The sequence below is a fragment of the Lotus japonicus genome, chromosome 4 (genome assembly GCF_012489685.1).
Source record: "Lotus japonicus ecotype B-129 chromosome 4, LjGifu_v1.2".
Lineage (NCBI taxonomy): Eukaryota > Viridiplantae > Streptophyta > Magnoliopsida > Fabales > Fabaceae > Lotus > Lotus japonicus.
The window spans coordinates 73,171,240-73,191,295 of NC_080044.1; the positions used below are offsets into that span (position 1 = coordinate 73,171,240).

Here is a 20,056-nt window from a genome sequence, read left to right on the forward strand (position 1 = left end):
GGCAGCTGATTACAAGACAGCCTATGAGCGGGCTAAAACTGATGCTGAGACTGCCAACAACAAGCTGAAATCTGCTGAGGAGAAGTGTGCTAAGTTAACTGAAGACTTGGCTGCTTCGGACCTGCTTCTTCAAAAGACCAAGTCTCTTAAAGAAGCCATAAATGACAAGCACACTGCCGCTCAAGCCAAATATCAGAAGTTGGAAAAGAAATATGATCGCCTGAATGCTTCCATCCTAGGGCGTGCTTCTCTCCAATATGCTCAAGGCTTTCTGGCGGCCAAAGAGCAGATCAGTGTAGTTGAGCCGGGCTTTGATCTTTCCCGCATTGGGTGGCTGAAGGAGATCAAGGATGGTCAAGTAGTTGGTGATGATGACATTAGCCTCGACCTCCTTCCCCAATTCGATGATGAGAGTGAGCCTGAAGAAGATGGCGAGGATGGGAATGAGCAGCACAGGAATGAGGATCAAGGGAAGGAAGATCCTCAAGCTGGGACAAGCCAGGGCAACAACGCCAACAACGAGAACCTGTCTTGAATTTGTTTTTATTTTATGAAGTTGAAATTTTTCTTTGGGCATTGCCCTGTCTTTTATTTTCATTCCAAATCATGTATGGGCATCGCCCCCTTTTCTCTACTTTAAATGGATATCACCTTAAGTTCATTCGTTTTAGTTGTTTCCAACTTTCGTTGTTACATACCTTAGCCGATTTTTCGACGAGGCTTGGTTTCTAGTGGCCACTAGAATTGCCAAGGCTTTTAACTTTTGAAGGCGATACTTTCTTATTCCGAAAGGTTTACTCGCGGTATTGCATACCTTGATACGATTTGCATTGCATGAACTCGTAATAAAAATTCAAAAAATATATACGATTCTGTTGAAATGATCTTTTCATTAATTTTCTTTCGTATGGGAACAATTGTCCCTTCATTACAATTGTCGCCTCATTAAAAACCTTTCCAAAGAAAGGGAAAAAGAGTGCGACTTCATTTACATTTGTTGTTTCTACTAACTAAAATACTGCTTTAGATGAGAGGCGTTCCATGTTCGTGGAACCTTTTGACCGCTTAGTTGTTCCAACTTATAAGCTCCTCCTCCAACATTGCCAATAATCCTGTAAGGCCCGCCCCAGTTGGGTGAAAGTTTGTTGTGTTTATCAGGTATTGTATTTTTTCGGAGCACTAAGTCTCCTACCCTTATTTTTCTTGGCACCACTTTTGTTGAGAACTTTCTTGCCACCTTCACTTTTCCCGCCTCATTTCTTATGTGGGCCTCTCGTTGTTCCTCGGGCAGCATGATTAGATTTGCTGTTAAGTTTTCTCCGTTGTCATTTTCATTAAACCGAGCCACTCGCCAACTTTGGTTTTCAATTTCCACTGGGAGCATGGCGTCAGTTCCATAAGTTAGACGATACGGGGTTTCCTTTGTGCTTGACTGTTCCGTGGTGTTGTATGCCCAAAGAACGCCTGGTAGTTCCTCCGCCCAAAGCCCTTTTGCTTCATCCAGTTTCTTCTTTAAACCTTTCAGGATAACTTTGTTAGCCGATTCAGCCTGCCCATTGGTCTGTGGATGTTCTACAGAGGCGAATCGCATCTCGATTCCCATTTCTGTACAAAATTCTCAGGTAACACTACTTGTGAATTGTGTTCCGTTATCCATTACTAATGCCCTGGGGACCCTAAATCTACAAACAATCCTTCGCCACAAGAAGCTCCTGACCTTGGCGGCCGTGATAGTTGCCACTGCCTCAGCTTCTATCCACTTAGTGAAGTAATCAACCGCCACGATAATGTACTTCATTTGTGCCTTCGCCACGGGGAATGGTCCTAAGATATCAGTCCCCCACATGGCGAACGGCCAAGGCGCCATCATGGTTGTTAATTCTTCTGGTGGAGCCTTGTGTAGGTCAGAAAAGACTTGACATTTTTCACATTTCTTAACATACTCCAAACAATCCTTCTTCATCGTTGGCCAATAGAATCCTGCTCTTATCACCTTAACTGCCAAGGATCGCCCGCCGATATGACTAGAACACACACCTTCGTGGACTTCCGCCATTATTCCGAGGGCGTCCTTGATATCGACACATTTGAGCATAGGAGACATGATTCCTCGCCGATACAACTCACCACCCACCAGTGTGTAGAAACTGGCTTCCCTGCGTTTTGTTCTCGTGTTCAAATCATCCTCCTTTGGTGGGTTCTCTAAGAAGGTCTTAATCGATTCCATCCAAGATATCTCGCCCTCACTGACTGACTTTACAGCTTTCAACTTTATTTCTACCAAATCAATGCTCGGGCGAGGCAGGGTTTCTTGAATGACTGTCTGGTAGTTGCCCAATTTCCCTGTGCTTGCCAACTTCGCCAACACATCAGCCCTCTCATTTTGTCCCCTCGGGACATGTTCTATTTTGATTTCTTTGACCTCCATCATCAATCTGCGCACCACTTCCAAATATTTGGACAGTTGCGGATCCTTCACCTGGTACTCGCCTTTCACTTGTTTAACCACTAACTGCGAATCTCCTTTGATAAATAACTTCTGGACTCCCAACTCAATGGCCAACCTTAAGCCGGCAATCAGAGCCTCGTACTCAGATTGATTATTGCTCGCCTTGAACTCGAACTTGAGAGACTGTTCAATGATCATTTTATCTGGACTTTCAATTGTTATTCCCGCCCCACTTCCAGTGTTATTAGAGGATCCATCCACAGACAGGACCCATTCTCCTTGAGTCTTCTCTCCTTCAGTGGGTGTTAATTCCGCCACGAAGTCAATTAAACTCTGGACTGTGACTTGGCCCCTTGGCTCATATTGTATGTCATACTCTGATAGCTCAACTGACCAGCTAACCAATCGCCCTGATAAATCAGGCTTCTGAAGTACTTGCCTTAAGGGAACATCAGTTTTAACTTTGACTTGGAAACTTTGGAAGTAAGGTCTGAGGCGCCTTGCAGTTTTCAGAATCGCCAAAGCCGCCTTTTCAATTTTTTGGTACCGCAATTCTGCCCCCTGTAAAGTATGGCTCACGAAATATATAACTTTCTGCTTTTTTCCTTCTTCCTGGAGCAAAACCGTACTTACCGCCTTGTCAGTAACCGCCAAATAGAGCACTAATGGAACGCCTGGTGTTGGCTTGGAGAGTACCGGTAATGTGGCCAATGTTTCTTTCAATTTGGTAAAAGCTTGTTCGCATTCCTCTGTCCACTGAAACTTTGAATTCTTTTTTAAACATGTGAAGAACGGGGCCGCTTTGTCACCCGCCATTGGCAAGAAACGTGACAAGGCGGCCATTCGCCCTGTCAAACGCTGAACCTCCTTTACACTTGTTGGGCTTTTCATCTCCAAGATCGCCCTTCCCTTATCTGGGTTCACTTCTATTCCTCTTGATGTTAACATAAATCCTAAGAACTTTCCTCCCTGGATCCCAAAAGAACACTTCTCAGGATTCAACTTCATTTGATATGTTCTTAACTGATCAAACGCTTCTTTAAGGTCGCCACCATGATCACTAGCCCTGGCGGATTTTACAATCATGTCATCCACATACACCTCCATATTCCTGCCTACTTGCTTTGAAAATTTTTTGTCCATGAGCCGTTGGTACGTAGCTCCTGCATTCTTCAAACCAAAAGGCATTGTCTTGTAACAATAGTTCGCCTGATTGGTCATAAATGCTGTACTTTCCTCATCCGAGGGATGCATCATAATCTGATTATAGCCCGAATAAGCGTCCATGAGACTTAAAAGTTCATTCCCTGAAGCTCCATCCACAAGCTTATCAACATTGGGAAGTGGGTACGAATCTTTGGGACACACTTTGTTCAGGTTCGTGTAGTCCGTGCACATTCGCCATTTCCCATTGGCCTTCTTGACCATTACAACATTGGCGAGCCACGTTGGGTACTGTACCTCACGGATGAAGCGAGCCTTGATCAATTTTTCAGTCTCTAATTGTACAGCCTTATTCTTTTCTTCACTCATTCTTCGCCTTGGTTGGATGACCGGGGTCGCCCCTGGTCGTATGGCTAGTTTGTGAGTGATCACCTTGGGATCAATCCCTGGTACATCATTGATGGTCCATGCGAAGAGATCTAGATTATCACCCAGAAGGGTGATTAGTCTGTCCTCTTGTTCTGTTGTCAAACCACTGCCAATCTTTAGAAACTTGTCCTTGACTTGCACCTGCTTGGTTTCTTCCAGCGGTTGTGGGCGAAAATCATCAGCATCATCTCTTGGGTCCAAGCTAAATCCTTCTTGTGGGAAGATTTCTGTAATTCGATGGCTCTCCTTGGCGGCCTTCCGCCCATAGAGCGCCACGCTTCTCAAATAGCATTCCCTTGCTGCATTCTGGTCTACACTAGGGGTGTCCACCGGTCGGTTTCGGACGGATTCGGGCCAAAAAAGCTCGATCCGACCAAAACCGACCACCACACATACTGGACCGTGACCGTCCGAGAAGGTTATCGGTTTTTTCGGGTTTCGGGTTGGGCGAATAGCGGGTTACTCGGGTGGGTTCATGCGGTTATTCATTCAAATCCAGAAATTTTGGCAAAAAAGAAGAAGAGATGAGAGCGAGAAAGAGATACAGAGAAACCATTTAAATCCATAACTTTTCCGGAAAAAAACAGAAGAGATAAACGTGATAAACTAAAAGATAGAAAATAGAGAGATCAAAAGCTGATCTTGCTGCTGCGGAGCTTCAACGACAACGTCTCGGTGGAGCTTCGAGATGGGAAGAAGAAAGATGCTCGATGGGGCCAGAAAGGTGCACTTCACCACTTCCTGCGGCAGAATGAGATGATAGGGTGATCGATGGTGGCTCCTTGGGTTCTCTTTGGACTCTGGGTAAATAATTTGTGTGAGTGTAAGTGGGTAAGTGATATTGTGTCCTTACTTTGAATAAAAAAATATGTTTTTACTTTTACTTATGTATATAAATAATTAATATATGAGCTTGCAGCTTTATACACGTTTTGGAGAAAGAAATATTGTATTAAAATGTGTTTGCAGCTGGCTAGAAGAGAAAAGTTATAGGTACAGAAGCTATATTCAGTAAATATAATGATGAAATGACACCAGGAGACAAGAAGTGATTACACCGCACATTTATTTATTGATTTTATCACAACTTTTGAGATAATATGGGACGTTGTACAGGTAAAGAAAGGGAAATAGGTAGTCAGGTACTCATATATCACATGCATATAGCTTTATGAACAGATAAGTTAGATGGTGGGACGGTCGGTTCGGGTACCGACGAAAAATAAAATTCATATCCGCACCCGACCGTTAAAACCGCATCTAACCACGTTTTTTTCATCCGCACAAACCGGTACCCGACCCGACCCACCCGTTTATTCATTAAAATAGTCGGATTTCTCGGGTTTCGGACGGGTCACGGGTTGGTGGACAGGCCTAGTCTACACGCAATATCCCGACCTTCCCGTTGCAGGCGGGATATTTAACAGTTAAATGAGCAGTTGAGATGACCGCGCAGACCTTGTTGAGGGTGTCTCGCCCCAAGAGTACGTTGTAATTGGCTCTACACGCCAATACTAAGTACTTTACTTGAAACTTCTTGACAAACTCTCCTTCTCCAAAGGCAGTCGGAATTTCGACATATCCCCGCACACTGACGCGGTCCCCTGTGAATCCCACCAAAGTTCCCTTGTATGGTTTCAAATATGATTCCTTTAGTCCCAGGCGATCAAAGGCGTCTCCATAGATGATATCCGCCGAAGATCCCTGGTCTAAGAATACTTTCTTTGTCACATAATTGTTAACCCTAATTGTTACCACGATTGGATCGTTGTCATGGGGAATTACATGCGCGAAATCCTGAGGGGTAAATATAATAGGGGAATGATTCACCCAACACTCGCCTTCGTTCGACTCCTGTACTGAGTGTACTGCCGCCACGTAGCGTTTTCTAGCCTTACTTGAAATTGCACCCCCGCCAAATCCTCCTGCAATAGATGAGCATTCCCCAACAGGATCGCCCAACTCTTCAACTATCTCTTTACCTTTGCCTTTGTCCCCTTGAGTGATTTTAGCTACCTCCGGCGCTGCTGTGTCTTTAACAAAGTTTGCCAAATGGCCGGCTTTAATCAAGCGATCAATTTCCCGCCTTAAATTCCAGCAATTATCTGTCGTATGCCCCAACGCCTTGTGGTACTCGCACCACCTATTGGTGTCCACGTTAGCTGGCGGCCGCCGTGGGGGTGGTGGGTACTGCACAACGTTGGTCTGTCCAACCGCCCTTAAAATGGTACTTAAGGGTGCATTCAACTTCGTAAGTGGAACTGGTGCGGGCGAAGCACCAGTCTGACCAGCTGTGGTAGCAGGTGGACCTTGTGGATTTCTGTGCCATGTATTTTGAAAGCCAGGTTTAGAGTTTTGGTATGGTCCCGGTCTTGGTACACGGGGGGTTTGCGCTATCCTGGTTTCCTTCCCCGCCTTGGATTTGTCCTGTGAAACACCGCCAGATTGAGACTGCTTGCGTCCTTCCTCTCTTTCTTGTTTCTTCTGATCATCTTGCTCGATTAATATGAACTCTTGAACACGAGCGCGAAGATCCATCATATCCTTCGCCGGTCGCCTTGTTAAGTCTCTATTCAAATCTCCCGCCCGAAGGCCATTTTTGAATGACGCCAAACAAACATCTGGATTTTCATCCTCCAACTGCACCGCCATCTTGCTGAAGCGTGCCATGTAGGTTTTTAATTTCTCGCCTGGTTGCTGATGTATGCTGATAAGATCAAACATTGTTGCTTTTGTGGTTTTATTGGCGGAAAATTGAGTAAGAAACTTAGTGGACAGATCAGTGAAATTATCAATGGAGAAGGGCGGTTGTCGAATGAACCACTGCATCGCCATGCCTTTGAACGTGGAAGGCAATAATCGACATTTTACCGCATCCGTCGCCCCGCCGATCACCATTTTGGTATTGAAATATCTAAGGTGCTCCATAGGATCAGACTCGCCCGAAAAGGCGTCTAATGCCATGGTTTGCAGGTGCTTTGGAATGTCCACCCTAGTGATGGCTGGAACAAAAGGTTGGAATTCAACTACATCCTCCGCCTCCAGGCGTTGTTCTTGCTTAAAATCCTGCCGCTGAGTGAGATACTCAACTTGGGCTTGCAACTGCTCGTTTTGGGACTGCACCTTCTGTAAGGTATCTAACATTTGTTGCAAAGCCGCATGCGTGATACCTGTCACTGCCTCTTGTGCTCTTCGTGGAGCAGTGGTTTTAAAATCTTCCAAGTTCACATATTCAGGCGGCGTTGAACGCCGCCGAACACCTGGATCTGATTTAGCGATCAGATCTGAAGGTCTTCCCGGAGCTGCATTCACCAATGACGCTGGCGACGGCGCCACTGAGTGGACCCCCTCCGAGGAAGCTTCCTGCTCCTGCTCGTCCAGTACGGGACGGTTGTTGTTTCGTCCGCCGCCGCGACCGCCATGTCGACCACCACCGCGCCGGCGATGATCGCGTCGACCCATGCCGCATGAACAAGTCTCCATGGCTCGCGATTCCTCCTTTTTGTCACCGGAAGAGCTGAGTCAGAGCCACAGACGGCGCCAATGTTCTGTACTAGGGCAAGCTTACGTAAGAGAAAGACAAAAAGTAAACCCTAGCAGAGCACTAAAATAGCAAAACTACCATAAAAGGAATATTCTCATTAATGCTGAAAAAGTTGGTTTCGTACAAGTGGATGACCTCCCCTTTTATAGAGGGGGTGGTCATGATATGGATCTTTCCTATATTTGGGCCTGACAATCAGGGCCCAAATCCCCGTACATATAAGACAAATCCAAAGGAATCTTCCAGCTGGCTTGTGGGTCCATCACCTGAGGGAGGGCTATGAAGCTCGTTATGTTGCCTTCCCCGCCATGGCTATCTTCAATGGTTTATTGTTCATTTTGGGCGGGACATAATCTTCTTTATGTCCCGCCCAGTCCACTATCCATTTTCCATCCTTACATTTTCTACCATGGGTAAAATCCCCTCAAACAAACAAGTCGATTATAGAGAGAGACCTTACCTTCGGAAAAAAATATGTAAACATTTGTAGTTAGAAAACCAGTCAGAGACAGTCATCATCGTCTTCTTCTATCTACATGGACACTCGCACGCTCACACTGTCTCCTCTTCCTCACACTCTGCGTCTTCTTTCATCTCAGAAGCCTCCTCCAACATCCACTTGTTACATTCCTCGTTCACACAGACCCTTCTTCACTACCAACCTTAACCGCATCACAACTCCACAAGCCATCGTTAATCCTTCTCCCATAACCCTTTCAGCGGATGATGCAGCAGTGGCAACTCCCCCTCTCAGGGAATTATGCGAACCTCATGTTCCCAACCACATACTGCAAAGGCAATTTCACCATTACCCTTCTTTTTATTTCTTTCATCATTGCCTAAAGCTTTGATTTTTTTTTTTAAAACCCATAAAAAATTTAATATGGGCAGTGGCTAATTTTGTTAATTTTAACTAAATTATTCTATGGTTGGTTTTTTTGAGCTGATTGCTAAACTTTGTGTATGCACCATATCATTGGTTTCATTGCATAGAGTTGGTGTGTTAGGTGAATAAATGAAGTGTTTTGAATGATGTTATGTGTTTCAGGATGGAAGAGATTGGATATGTTATGCCTACAGATATCCAGAAGCAAGCACTGCCTTATCTTTTTTCCGGGCGTGATTGCATACTTCATGCTCAGGTTATTTGGCACCTATTGATTTCTTATTCTTCTCATCGCAGTTGATTTGGCATTAATGATGAATACTGAGGAGATGTTGAATAGAAATGACCACTTTGTAGTAAATGAGAGAGAAGAACAACTTAGGTTGAGGTGGGAAATAGTTTGTTAAGAAATAAAATGAAGAGGAAAGTTCAGCATAAAAGTTTTCTGTGGTTGAGGTTTGCATGTCAAAAGAAATTTGATGTTATCTTTAGGATGGTGGATGGATTTGAAATATGTTTTGCACCATAAGCACAGCGGAAAATTTCAAGTCTTCTCTTGGAAGTTTAGAACTAGGGTACATATAAATGTTTACTGTATTATTTTTACATTTTGAATTCAGTACCATTAAGTTGTAAATATTTGAGGAAATATGATGCTAAATTCTTGAGTTTCACAATTCAAACCAACCTAGTCTCTGTTTATGTGATGGCTTGATATTGAATTAGAAGTGTTTCTAGATTTAGGCACTCTGCAACTCTTTATTATGCTCAGTTGTTATGAAAGTTGGCTATTTTTCTTGGTCTGCACTAAACTACAATTCTATTGACTCAACTCTTAGATGATGGAAATCTTTTTAGATAGGTAAAGTTTGCTGGCATGGCTTAATTTCTTCTACACATGACTAAAATTCCATGCAGTTTCTGCTGTACTTTTCTCTGTAGATCCTACCATGTTTCCTGGCCTCTCAGTCCTCATATGTGTCCATGTATTTGCCTCATGCTGCACTTACCATTTATTTGAAATGACTGAGGGAGATGTCTGACAAGCCTTATTTTATTTCTTATCTAGACAGGTTCTGGCAAGACTCTTACATACCTTCTTTTGATCTATTCCATCATCAGCGCTAGAAAGTTTTCTGTGCAAGCACTAGTTTTGGTGCCTACTCGTGAACTTGGCATGCAAGTAAGAATGTTTGAGTTATGATACCATAGTGACTTCAATGCAACATATCAGGGGGATTCCCTTGGAAGAGCTATTTACTAAGTCCTGAATTTTTTTAAATGACAAGGTCACTAAGGTTGCTAGGATGTTGGCAGCAAAGCCAACTGGAGTTGAGGGGGAGCAGAAGTCATGTACCGTCATGGCTCTGTTAGATGGAGGAACATTGAGAAGACACAAGAGTTGGTTAAAGGTAGAAATGTTTTGTCGTCTTATTTTGCTTCTTCAATAAGTTTATTGTATTGTAATTTTAACCAAAGACGGACTAGCAAATGGTTGCTGGAACAATTTTGAATTCTACGGAAGACAACAATGTATTCTCTTCTAAAATCTTTTTGGAGATTAATTGAAAGATAATGGACTCTTTTTGGTGCTTATTTCTCATGTTCTTCGGGTCAGTGTGATAACATTTTATTGACTCTTCTTAGATCATTTAAAATATAAAATATCTTATAAGTATAAATTTTCAAAACATATGATAGCCCTGATTGAAGGCCACTTCCATTTACATTGATTTTTATCTTCTCTTTAACTGCTCACTGGCTGCATTAAGTCTTGTAGAGAAGACCCTTTTCCTACTTATTCAAGCTTGTTTAACTTTCTCAAATTTTAGGCAGAGCCTCCAGCAGTAATAGTCGCAACAGTTGGGAGTTTATGCCAAATGCTTGAAAGACACTTGTTTTCACTCGAAACTGTGAGGGTGCTGGTTGTTGATGAGGTAAAAGTTTTTGTCTTTGCAAATTAAATCAGCTGTTCCTTGCGCATTTTTCAGAAATCATGTTTGTACTGTTTAATGTAAGAAAGCAGATTTCCAGGTTTGTCTTGTTTTCAGAGTCCATGTTTTAAAACATATGGCCTCACCACCCCCGGCTATAATTACTTATGTAAAAGATACGTAGTTAGTCATCTGATCATCTCTTTCATCCCTAGTGCAATCTAATGCGGTTAAAGAAATGAAAAGAGGCAAATACAGTTAATTAGTGGTGGATGAAAAGTGTTTGTTTATCATGTCAAGTTTCGTTATTTCCACATATTCATGAGTGGGATGGGGTTTCCAACATGCCAGCTCCTTTTTTCCCTGCACCTTGATCTGTGATTTTAACCTTTTCTGCTTAGGTTGACTTTATTTTCAATTCTGCCAAGCAAGTGAGTTCTCTTCGGAAGATTTTGAATTCATCTTGCAATAACCGCCAGACGGTTTTTGCGAGTGCATCTATACCACAACACAATCGATTTCTTCATGACTGTGTTCAGCAGAAATGGACTAAGGTATAATGATTTGGTAATTTTTTTTTTTGGTCTTAAGGTATCTTAAATTTCACTACTTTTTATTTGTTTTCCAGAGTGATGTCATCCATATTCATGTCAGTCCAGTGGAGCCCATGCCATCTCGCCTATGTCATAGATATATAGTAAGAGATCTTAAGTATTTAACTACATAGATCTATAGTTTTCTATCATATAAAAAAGGGTTATAAAAAATTTATCTATTCCTTTTTTCTATCCATTGATATCCTGTCAACCTGCCTCCTTTATCCTTTGAAAGATAGTATATAGAATTTGCTAAACTTCAATCTCATATTTTTTATTAGGTCATATTTATTAAGACCTATTTTAGGTATCGTATCAGTTAGTTTCTAATGCTACTTTAAATGTGCAATCACCAGATATGCGATACAAAAAGAAAGCTACAAACCCTGTTATCCTTGATACAGTCTGACACACCTGAGTCTGGCATTATATTTGTTGGTGAGCAGGTATGCAGATAATATCTTTCTTATCATCACCTCCTCCTCCTTCAATTGGATTATGCAGTATTGATTCCACATCAATTGGATTATGCAATCAGTAGGTTGTGCCCTAGTAGTGAAATGAAATTTACTTTAAGGCTGTCTTTGGTTGCTTGCGTTAATTATGACTTGACAGTTGACACACTTCATATGAATGGTCCATATGTCTGATTTTGTGTTAAGTTATCATTGATCTAATATTACATATTTTATTATGCAGTCTGAGAAGTCGAAAAAGGCTGGAAATGCTCCATCCACATCCCTTCTCATTGACGTCCTAAAATCATCATATCAAGGTTCTTTAGATATCCTCCTTCTCGAAGATGAAATGAATTTCAACTCACGAGCATCTTCTCTGTTGGTAAGTGTCATTCAATGAATTGATGTTGGTAGGACTTAGGAGGTTTATTTGGCGACCCCCCCCCCCCCCCTGACGTGTTGATTTTCCAAAATCTTTGCATTGCTGACTAATGTATTTAGCATCCAAATTCATTTTAACAGCCGTCTATCAATCATACTGTGGCCTTGTAGCTGAGTTTTAAACAAGTTTTAATGAACAAGTCATATCCTGTTCTGACTTCTGATAACCAAATTATACTGGGTGGTTCTACCAATTAACTAGGAAGCAGCAAGTATAGTGGTATTAGATAACACAGATTTAGCTGAGTTTTGAACCATATTTTAAGGGAACTCAATAGTGTGGACTAGCTGAGGATGATGTTTATCCTCAAGGGGACATTTAACACAAGTGGGGTAAATTTTGGTAAGGTGTTCCACCAATCATTTAGCCCCAAATTTTTACCAATTTTTTAATGTGAGTGCTATCGTTGTAAAATTTGACCTTCTCATTAAAATGCTTTAAAAGCCTGGTACGATAACCGTAGCGTGGAAGTAAACTAGTTTAAGGATGGTAGCATTAAAATATGTATTTTGTGAGTGAATGCCAAATTGAGTTCTATGAGAAAAAAGGATGGTAATAAGTAACAACCGTTTGTGTCTCTAATTCAGGAGGTCAGAAAAGGAGGTGGCCATCTCCTTGTGGCAACAGATATAGCTGCTCGAGGAGTTGACCTTCCAGAAATGTCTCACATATACAACTTTGATCTGCCAAGGTCCGCCGTTGATTACCTTCATCGAGCAGGGAGGACTTGTAGAAAACCCTTTTCTGACATCAATTGTACTGTTACCAGCATTATAGTTCCAGAGGAGCGATTTGTTCTGCAGAGATATGAAAATGAGTTGATGTTCATTTGTGAAGAGATTATTCCTTAAACATTTTCTAGAGTTTCACATATTTTAATTTGATAGACTAATGTCCCTCAAATTGCTTTTATAATCGTTTATGTTGTTTTAGGGATTCTGACAGCATGAGATTTTAAAGTATAAATAACAAAGTATGTTTTAGAGTGTAAAAAAGATTAATTGAATTAATGATTATGAGATACAATTACAGGTTCAGAAAAGCTGTGCGGCATTGGAATATCAAGATGTAAGACCTGCTGAATCTATCTCTATAAATTGTTCATGTGGACAGCACTTTGCCATTGTTTTTTTTTTTAATTTAATTATTACTCATAAAACCCAAAAGATTCCAATCCTGAATCCATGGAAAAATGGGCCAAAGTGATGGATGACTTCAATCATATGACGAGTCCGTCTTTAATTACTGAGTTTTTCAATACAACTGTAACACCAGAACGGATGTAAAACCCTTCAGAAGATCTATCAGCCTCTTTTATGCCCTGCAGTTCATTCAAAAGCAAATTTTTAGTACATCTTTCATCATATGAAAATTCATCACCTTGCTTGAGTTGTCTATCTAATATCTTCTTTTACTGAAAATTTAATGATTGTCTCATTTATTGTGAAGCTTTTAAGGGAATGATTTAGGCTATGCTTGGATATCTGTTGGAACCAGTGCCCTATTTACATTTCACTCAACTGATATCCAAACACATACTTTGTGGCTTGCTAAGTAAAAGTTAAGGGAATCTATAAATAAAGGGTGTGAGAATAACATAATTCCAATCAAAGTAAATTTGTGTATCAAATGGAAGGTTTATCAAGTAGCCCTCTTGTACTGCTATATAAAACAGTTTTGGAAGCATACCTCTGAATTGGCTATTATCACATTCTTTCCGATTCTAGCATTTTTGTCAATGATACACTCTCTGCAGATATGTGAGAATAAGTGAGCAACTTGTTTAGAGAAACTAATGGTTGAGTTCGAGTTACAGGTTCATACCTGATTTTTGTATTTTCTCCTATTCCTACTGGAACTCCTCCCTCAGCTAACAGTGCTGCTGCTTCTGTTTCAGTTTCATAGAAATCAGCACCAAGCATCACTGTGTCCTGCACAGGAGTGGTATGCAATCATGGACGAAGTCAGAACAGATGAGTAAAGAGGTGAAAATTTAACACATTAAGCAAAATCAACAATTACTAATTAGAGGAGGCAGTATAAAAATTTTAAGGAGACAATTATAGCAATTGAATACTATTTTACTAAGGATTTTTTCTCTTGGGGGTACTGCCCCATTTCTTATATATGTAGTTCCGTCCCAAGATACAATAGAGCTGGGTGAGTGCACACATAGAAAATAATCATATCAAAACTGAACAAAGAACTTGTGCAATGTTTAAGCTATGAACTTGAGACTAGCTACATAACTGATAAATCAGATATATAGTGTAACACTTATAGCAATATGCATTGTCATCTTCTGTAATTCTCTTAGACAGTAAAATTGGCACACCAAACCTTTAAATGAACGTTTGAGTTTATTCTGGATCTGATTCCAACTACACTGTGCTCAATGAAGGCATTATTCAAGAAGCTTCCATGTGCTATGATTGAATCAACAATCTGCATAAAGGAAGGACCAATAACAAAGTAAATTAAAATCTTGGACATCCAACCACATGAATTACTCAATACCAGTTAAAAAGGTAGATGATAATATTGGCATGCAGGCATATATTAAGTTTATGGTTTTGGTTGTATTCCCGACAAATAAAGTTCACCCTTCCCTCAGTGAAAGCCAATAAGGCTTTGGTGCTTCTAGTGTGAGATTCACAAAATTTCTCAAAGGGTAAGTTTGAAGAACTAACCTTGCTATTGTCAATCTTGGATGGTGGTAAGTTTCTCCTTGATGTATACATGGGTTTCGCTGCATCATAGAAGCTAAACTTGGATGGCTGAAAATCACAAAAGCTTTTTTAAGCACTAAGATTTAGATCTCAATCATATGGAACCAAAACAGAAATGAGTGATTGAAATCATGTTTATCGTTCATTTAAAGATTGAAGTTTAATTCATTTCTTCGGTTAAGTTTACCCCAAGAACAACCTTTCACTAATTACAAATGAACTCGATACACGCTTTAATATTGAAGCTCAATAAGACTAGCTTTACAGATAAATTTTGATACTCACATGCTCTGTGAGAGCTAGATTTGCCTCAAAGAATGATCGGATGGTTCCTATGTCCTCCCAGTAATCATTGAAGAGATAAGCCTGCATGCAAATATTTGCTATAAGTATGCATAGTAGGTGAAAATAACTTTCTGGTAGACTTTAAGGTAAGGTTCCACATTCTATATTAGTATATTTCTAGAAAGACCTTAGTAGCCAAGAGTTTTGATGGGCATCTCCCAAGTCTTGATTTTCACCCTTTATGAGTGTGTTGTATTGTGTATGCATATCTGAAGACAGATATGCATATTGGTTGTGTCCGCAACAGAAGTACACTAAATTTGATTTGGCTCCTCTGAAGTTAGACTCACTTTAAAGGATAAAGTAAGCTATCACAACCATTGGTTATTTAATGAATACCATGGTTTGTTATACGTGTTCAAGTATATGATCACAATCACTGGCGTTGATTTCTTAATCGATGGTTGCATGTCTTACTTTACCTTCTAAAATGATTATCTTAATTTAGAGGAATAAAATCCCACTAAATTTTACTGTGCTAAAAAAGAATGATATATAGTAAAATCATATTGTTTGAAGCTTTTTATTCCAAGTCATACCTTCATGTAAAATTCTGCAGCTGAGGCAGGAATGACCTCTGATCCAAAGTCATTTGCAGTTGGAAAGCGCCATCTAAATTAAATTAATTTGTTGCACTTAGCAAACAAGCTTTGCAATAGGATTGATTTTTTTTTCAGTACATATTTCTGTATTTTAAAGATTGTATGACTTTTTTGCTTGATAGTAATCAGTACCTTAATAGATTAAGAAGTATCTCCTTCTTGAAGACGTATACTCCCATGGAAGCAATATATGGTTTCTTTATAGCCTCGTCTTTTGAAAGACCCAGAACTGTTGTATCAACTTGCTAAATTACAAAGCAGTATTAGCAGTGAATCTAATTGTTGAAACTCTGGTGTTTTAGCAGTATGATGATAAACATGACTTACCATTGCTTTCAGGTCTGCTCCTTTGGGCTTTTCACTGAATGAAAGGACCCTTCCTTTATTGTCTATCTTCATCAGACCAAAATCTGAGGCACGGCTATCATGGTTGCAAAGCAGAGTTTCAAATAGTGATATATGGTAAGTATAATTGAGCTTAGAGTTTGATATGGATTATCGAGTAAGCTAGTCTTTGAGGTGCGAATTTTCCTTGTAGGCCTGACATTGATAAGAAAAAAGCTGGTTCTAATTTAGATTTGTAGCATGTTTGGATCATCTTATTTTTCCTCGGAACCAATTCTTGCACTCAGAAGCTACTCACAAAAGCTTCTTACTAGAATTGACTTTGGCTTTAGAATCAATTGTAGAATGATTTTCAAACAATGCATGTTTGGATCAGTTTCTCTTCGCTTAGAATCAACTCTGACACTTAGAAGCTACCTACAAAAGCTTCTTCCCATAATTGATTTTGACTTCAGAATCAATTATAGGCATATTTTCAAACATACACACTTAACTTACGTAAATTGATTGCCTTGAATATCCTTTTTATTATATTGGCAAGAAATTTACTATGCAGGTAAGGAAACTACCTGTCATCCATTGGCAGACAAGAAAGTGTGATATCTGCCCCACTCTCCCTATGATTCTGGATAAGAAGGTGAGTCAAAACATCTGAGAGTCAATAGTATGAATGCATTACTTGAACAAAGTCAATAATTTGAGTCAAACAAGTTTTTTGATTGGATGTCTCGGTGCCTTACTTGAACAAAGTCCATATAGTCCATGCGGTATAGGTGATCCCCAGAAAGAATCAAAACATCCTCAATATCCTTGCTTCTAGCGTCCTACAAAATGAAAATAACATATTCTTCATCATCACACTTAACAATGAGCTTCAATTTATGTAGTTTTCTAATCATTGTAGCCTGATACCTCAAAGAGCCAGTGGAACTGTCTCACAGCATCAGCGGTACCCTGAAACCAGTTTTTACCTTGCTCTCCTGGAGTTTGAGTTGCTGCAAGAACCTGAAATAGAGCAAACACTAAGATAATCTTCTGAGTCTGGTTACTTCGCCATTCATAATCGTGTTCTAAAGCTCATTTGAACTCAATGGCTAGCTGCTTTTCAGCTCCACATACACACATAATATAAGTCACTTCTGGGTTTCAGAATTGATTCTGAAGAAACAAAAACTGATTAAACATGCTAATATGCTGAGATATAATGCAAGCGAAAACAAGTAAAAAGATGGGACATGGGAGATACCTCAACATAGCCATCTCCAAAGGTGACTCCAGTACCAGAATTGTAAGCTCGTGAGATATGCCTGTTGAGTGAGGCTGAATTAAACTGAGTGAGAATATACACCTTGTTGATGCCACTATTGATGCAGTTGCTCATTGGCACATCAATTAGCCTGTAAGCACCTCCAATAGGTACCTGCCATAGAAACCCCAGAGAAGATGCCAAATTCATATAGAGCTGCATAACATTATGCCAGTGAAGTGCACTAAATAGCAAGGACTACAATATATTACTATTCACGTTTTTCATTTGCTTAGCCATGGTATTAAGAAGTAACTACTAGTTTATAGCAAAAGCTCATCTCATAGAAGCAAAAATTTAACAGGGTGACCAAACAGCTGGTACCACCTTGCTTAGAGTTAATAGAACAACAATGTTTAGTTTCACGGTTTACACGAAATCTAAGACAGGTTTACTCAGAAGTTAAGGCTCGCAGTTTCTAACCAGAAGTGATTCTAGAACATTCCATCATGGAAACAAACATACTAAATGAAAATGGTAAAAATATAGGAATAGAAACTTACAGCAGGTTTGGCACGCCGCTTAGTGAGAGGGAAGAGACGGGTTCCAGCTCCACCACCTAGTATAATTGCCACAACTGTCCTTGCGTCCCTTTTCTCCAAGTCTAGGTCTCTCAACTGCACCCATTCATCGTATGGAAGAAACCACTAACATTTTACAAATTATGCATAAATCCTGTGGCGGCAGCATTGAATTTAGCCACTTTTAACTTGAACCCCGTTTACTTGTGAACTTCAACTAGAAGTTCATGTGAAATTTATTGGTAGAAAAATGTAATCTATATATAGAAAGCAAAAGACACTACTAGTAAATTTTTAAAAAGAGATTATTGGTTCAATTCCCATGTAAATGGTTATTGTGTATGTATGAAGTTATGGACCCATATGGTCATTTGACCACTTAAAATAATTAAGAATTGAAATAAAAACTCCTCGGCAAGAAAATTTAATGTGGCATTCATCGTGTTGCACTAACATACGGTTTGGAAGAGCTTGGTTGAGTTTATTTAGTTGCATAAGCGTTTATACAAATGTTTGAGCTTATTTCGATAAGCTAATCAGATTAACGTATGAATAAGCAATTATATTCACTATAAGCTGTGAATAATCAAATTAGATTGTGAATAAGCACTCATGTGTCATATAATAAGGGCTTAATTAAGCTGTTTAGCCGCATAATTTTTTTTATGTATTCTACTTGTCCAAGATTCCAAATTTTAGTAAACTTGTTTGAACTTTCATGTTCTGTTTCTTGACATTTGTTTATATTAAGGTGCCAAAGAGGAGAAGCAAAAACCTTAGATTGGCTGGTCACATCAGCAGTGAGGGACATGGATATATGCTGCTTCTTAACATTCTTAGTGACACCACTACCACGTTGTAGTTCAAGCTTTCTTCCCATGATTTCTCCATCACAAAACTTCACAAGCCTCCAGTTCCTACAACCCAGCCCTGTTGGTCCACGTAACTGGACGTTGGAGGAGAGCATTATCTGACCGCCGGCAGAGACTGCCATGTTTCCGGTCACCGGAGGGAGGAAATGGAATTTCTGTAGCTAAATGAAGATGTTGTCTTGTGTGTATAATTGAAGTCCTCCACATGAAGCACTGTGTGTAGTGAGTAAAGAGATTTGCTTGCATGGATATCAGGGGTATAGGAGAATCGAGCCACGTTATCCATATTCAACTGCATCCACCAATTTGGTTGGAAATTGCTCAAAGAAGCACACATACATGTCAGATGACGATTTAGTCCTTAGAAATAGTTTGGCTTTGGCGTGATGCATTAACGAATATTCTATAATTGGTTCAGCTTCTTCTTTTTTATGAATAAAAAGTTTGGGTGGGTTCAGCTACAGTCACTATCACGGGTCAGGATATGTATCTGAGACCACAAGTATTTATGGATTGCTCACCAATATAGTACAGCCCTCATATTGGCAGCTGAAATCGAACACACAACCTTTTGAGAAAAAGTGGTTTGGTCTTGCCAAATGACCCAAATATGTGTTGGTTTAATTGGGTTCACGGATGCTTGGGAATGATTCCTTATATGCTCTGATCCTATCCACAACCAGTTTCCAAATTCAAATTTAACTGGTTGTAATCTAGTTTGGAAGTGTCAAATATTCACTATTCCAGTTTGTAATCTAAATCATTTCAAAGAAAAAAAGTTTGTAATCTAAATCGGTAAATCCATTAATGGAGTTCTCTCTCTCATCATTACTCTGACAGTAATATCAGAGTACATAGTTTGATTGAGTCGAATAATTAGGAATTTAGGATGATATTCCCAGTGTGTTCAATTGCTATCCCTTCTTATGATGCATAAACTACTGGAAAGACTTCTACCTGAGAGAAAAATGTTGGAAATTGAAGTCTGGGTGAAGACATATTGATTATAAATTGGTTAAGAATCATATAAATGTAAAGACTCAAATTTATTATCTTCATTCTGAGTTAACATTCATTAGCGTATAACCTAATCTCATCAAGAGAGATATCTCAATTTTATTTATCCCCTTTATAGTTTTGTGAACTAATGTGGAGTTCACATGTTCAAGCAACAAAGCTTTATTTTGAATTATAAGGTGTGACGTGATGATTGCTCACCTCATCTCTTAACCATGAAGTCAGGAGTTTGATCATCATTTATGAGAATAAATCACATTTTATAGTCAATTTATTATTCTGTGTAAGCACTCTCGACGAAGAGATTAGTCGATTGTTAGCGTTCGATACCGGATTGCACCAAAAAGTTTTATTTTGAAATTTTTGCTTGTGAACCCTCAATGTCATTTCAATGGATGACCGCATTTTGAAGCTTTA

The 20,056-nt window shown here is 39.8% G+C and overlaps 2 protein-coding genes across 3 annotated transcripts; one reads left to right on the forward strand and one right to left on the reverse strand.

The window, feature by feature from the left end:
* The first annotated feature begins 8,052 nt into the window (after positions 1–8,052).
* Positions 8,053–12,844, forward strand: LOC130710278 (DEAD-box ATP-dependent RNA helicase 58, chloroplastic). Its single transcript, XM_057559480.1, has 10 exons — positions 8,053–8,382; positions 8,635–8,728; positions 9,542–9,655; positions 9,762–9,884; positions 10,305–10,409; positions 10,808–10,960; positions 11,035–11,103; positions 11,359–11,448; positions 11,702–11,842; positions 12,490–12,844. The coding sequence occupies exons 1-10, from the start codon at positions 8,123–8,125 to the stop codon at positions 12,751–12,753; spliced, it is 1,413 nt and encodes a 470-aa protein (XP_057415463.1). The 5' UTR covers positions 8,053–8,122; the 3' UTR covers positions 12,754–12,844.
* Positions 12,845–12,862: 18 nt separating this feature from the next.
* On the reverse strand, positions 12,863–18,744 carry LOC130710277 (glucose-1-phosphate adenylyltransferase large subunit 1, chloroplastic). 2 transcript variants are annotated; one of them, XM_057559478.1, is made up of 15 exons: positions 18,526–18,744; positions 17,733–17,846; positions 17,170–17,343; positions 16,836–16,928; positions 16,664–16,747; positions 16,493–16,548; positions 15,906–15,999; positions 15,711–15,823; positions 15,516–15,588; positions 14,917–14,997; positions 14,593–14,679; positions 14,243–14,347; positions 13,727–13,833; positions 13,592–13,652; positions 12,863–13,223 (listed from the first exon to the last, which is right to left on the reverse strand). In XM_057559478.1, the coding sequence occupies exons 1-15, from the start codon at positions 18,742–18,744 to the stop codon at positions 13,122–13,124; spliced, it is 1,563 nt and encodes a 520-aa protein (XP_057415461.1). In that variant the 3' UTR covers positions 12,863–13,121. The 2 variants fall into 2 exon arrangements, with proteins under 2 accessions (XP_057415461.1, XP_057415462.1); XM_057559479.1 differs by having other exon boundaries at positions 17,733–17,904; positions 18,526–18,664.
* Between the last annotated feature and the right edge of the window lie 1,312 nt (positions 18,745–20,056).

Bases quoted from the DNA above. Each gene is read 5' to 3' on its own strand.
- LOC130710277 (XM_057559478.1), bottom strand. From the start codon at position 18,744: ATGGCAGTCTCTGCCGGCGGTCAGATAATGCTCTCCTCCAACGTCCAG. The intron at 17,344-17,732 runs GTAAGTTTCTAT...TTTCTATGGCAG, and splicing joins AGCGGCGTGCCAAACCTGCT to GTACCTATTGGAGGTGCTTA. The intron at 15,824-15,905 runs GTAAGTCATGTT...TTTGTAATTTAG, and splicing joins GAGCAGACCTGAAAGCAATG to CAAGTTGATACAACAGTTCT.
- LOC130710278 (XM_057559480.1), top strand. From the start codon at position 8,123: ATGGACACTCGCACGCTCACACTGTCTCCTCTTCCTCACACTCTGCGT. The intron at 9,885-10,304 runs GTAGAAATGTTT...CTCAAATTTTAG, and splicing joins GACACAAGAGTTGGTTAAAG to GCAGAGCCTCCAGCAGTAAT. The intron at 11,843-12,489 runs GTAAGTGTCATT...TCTCTAATTCAG, and splicing joins CACGAGCATCTTCTCTGTTG to GAGGTCAGAAAAGGAGGTGG.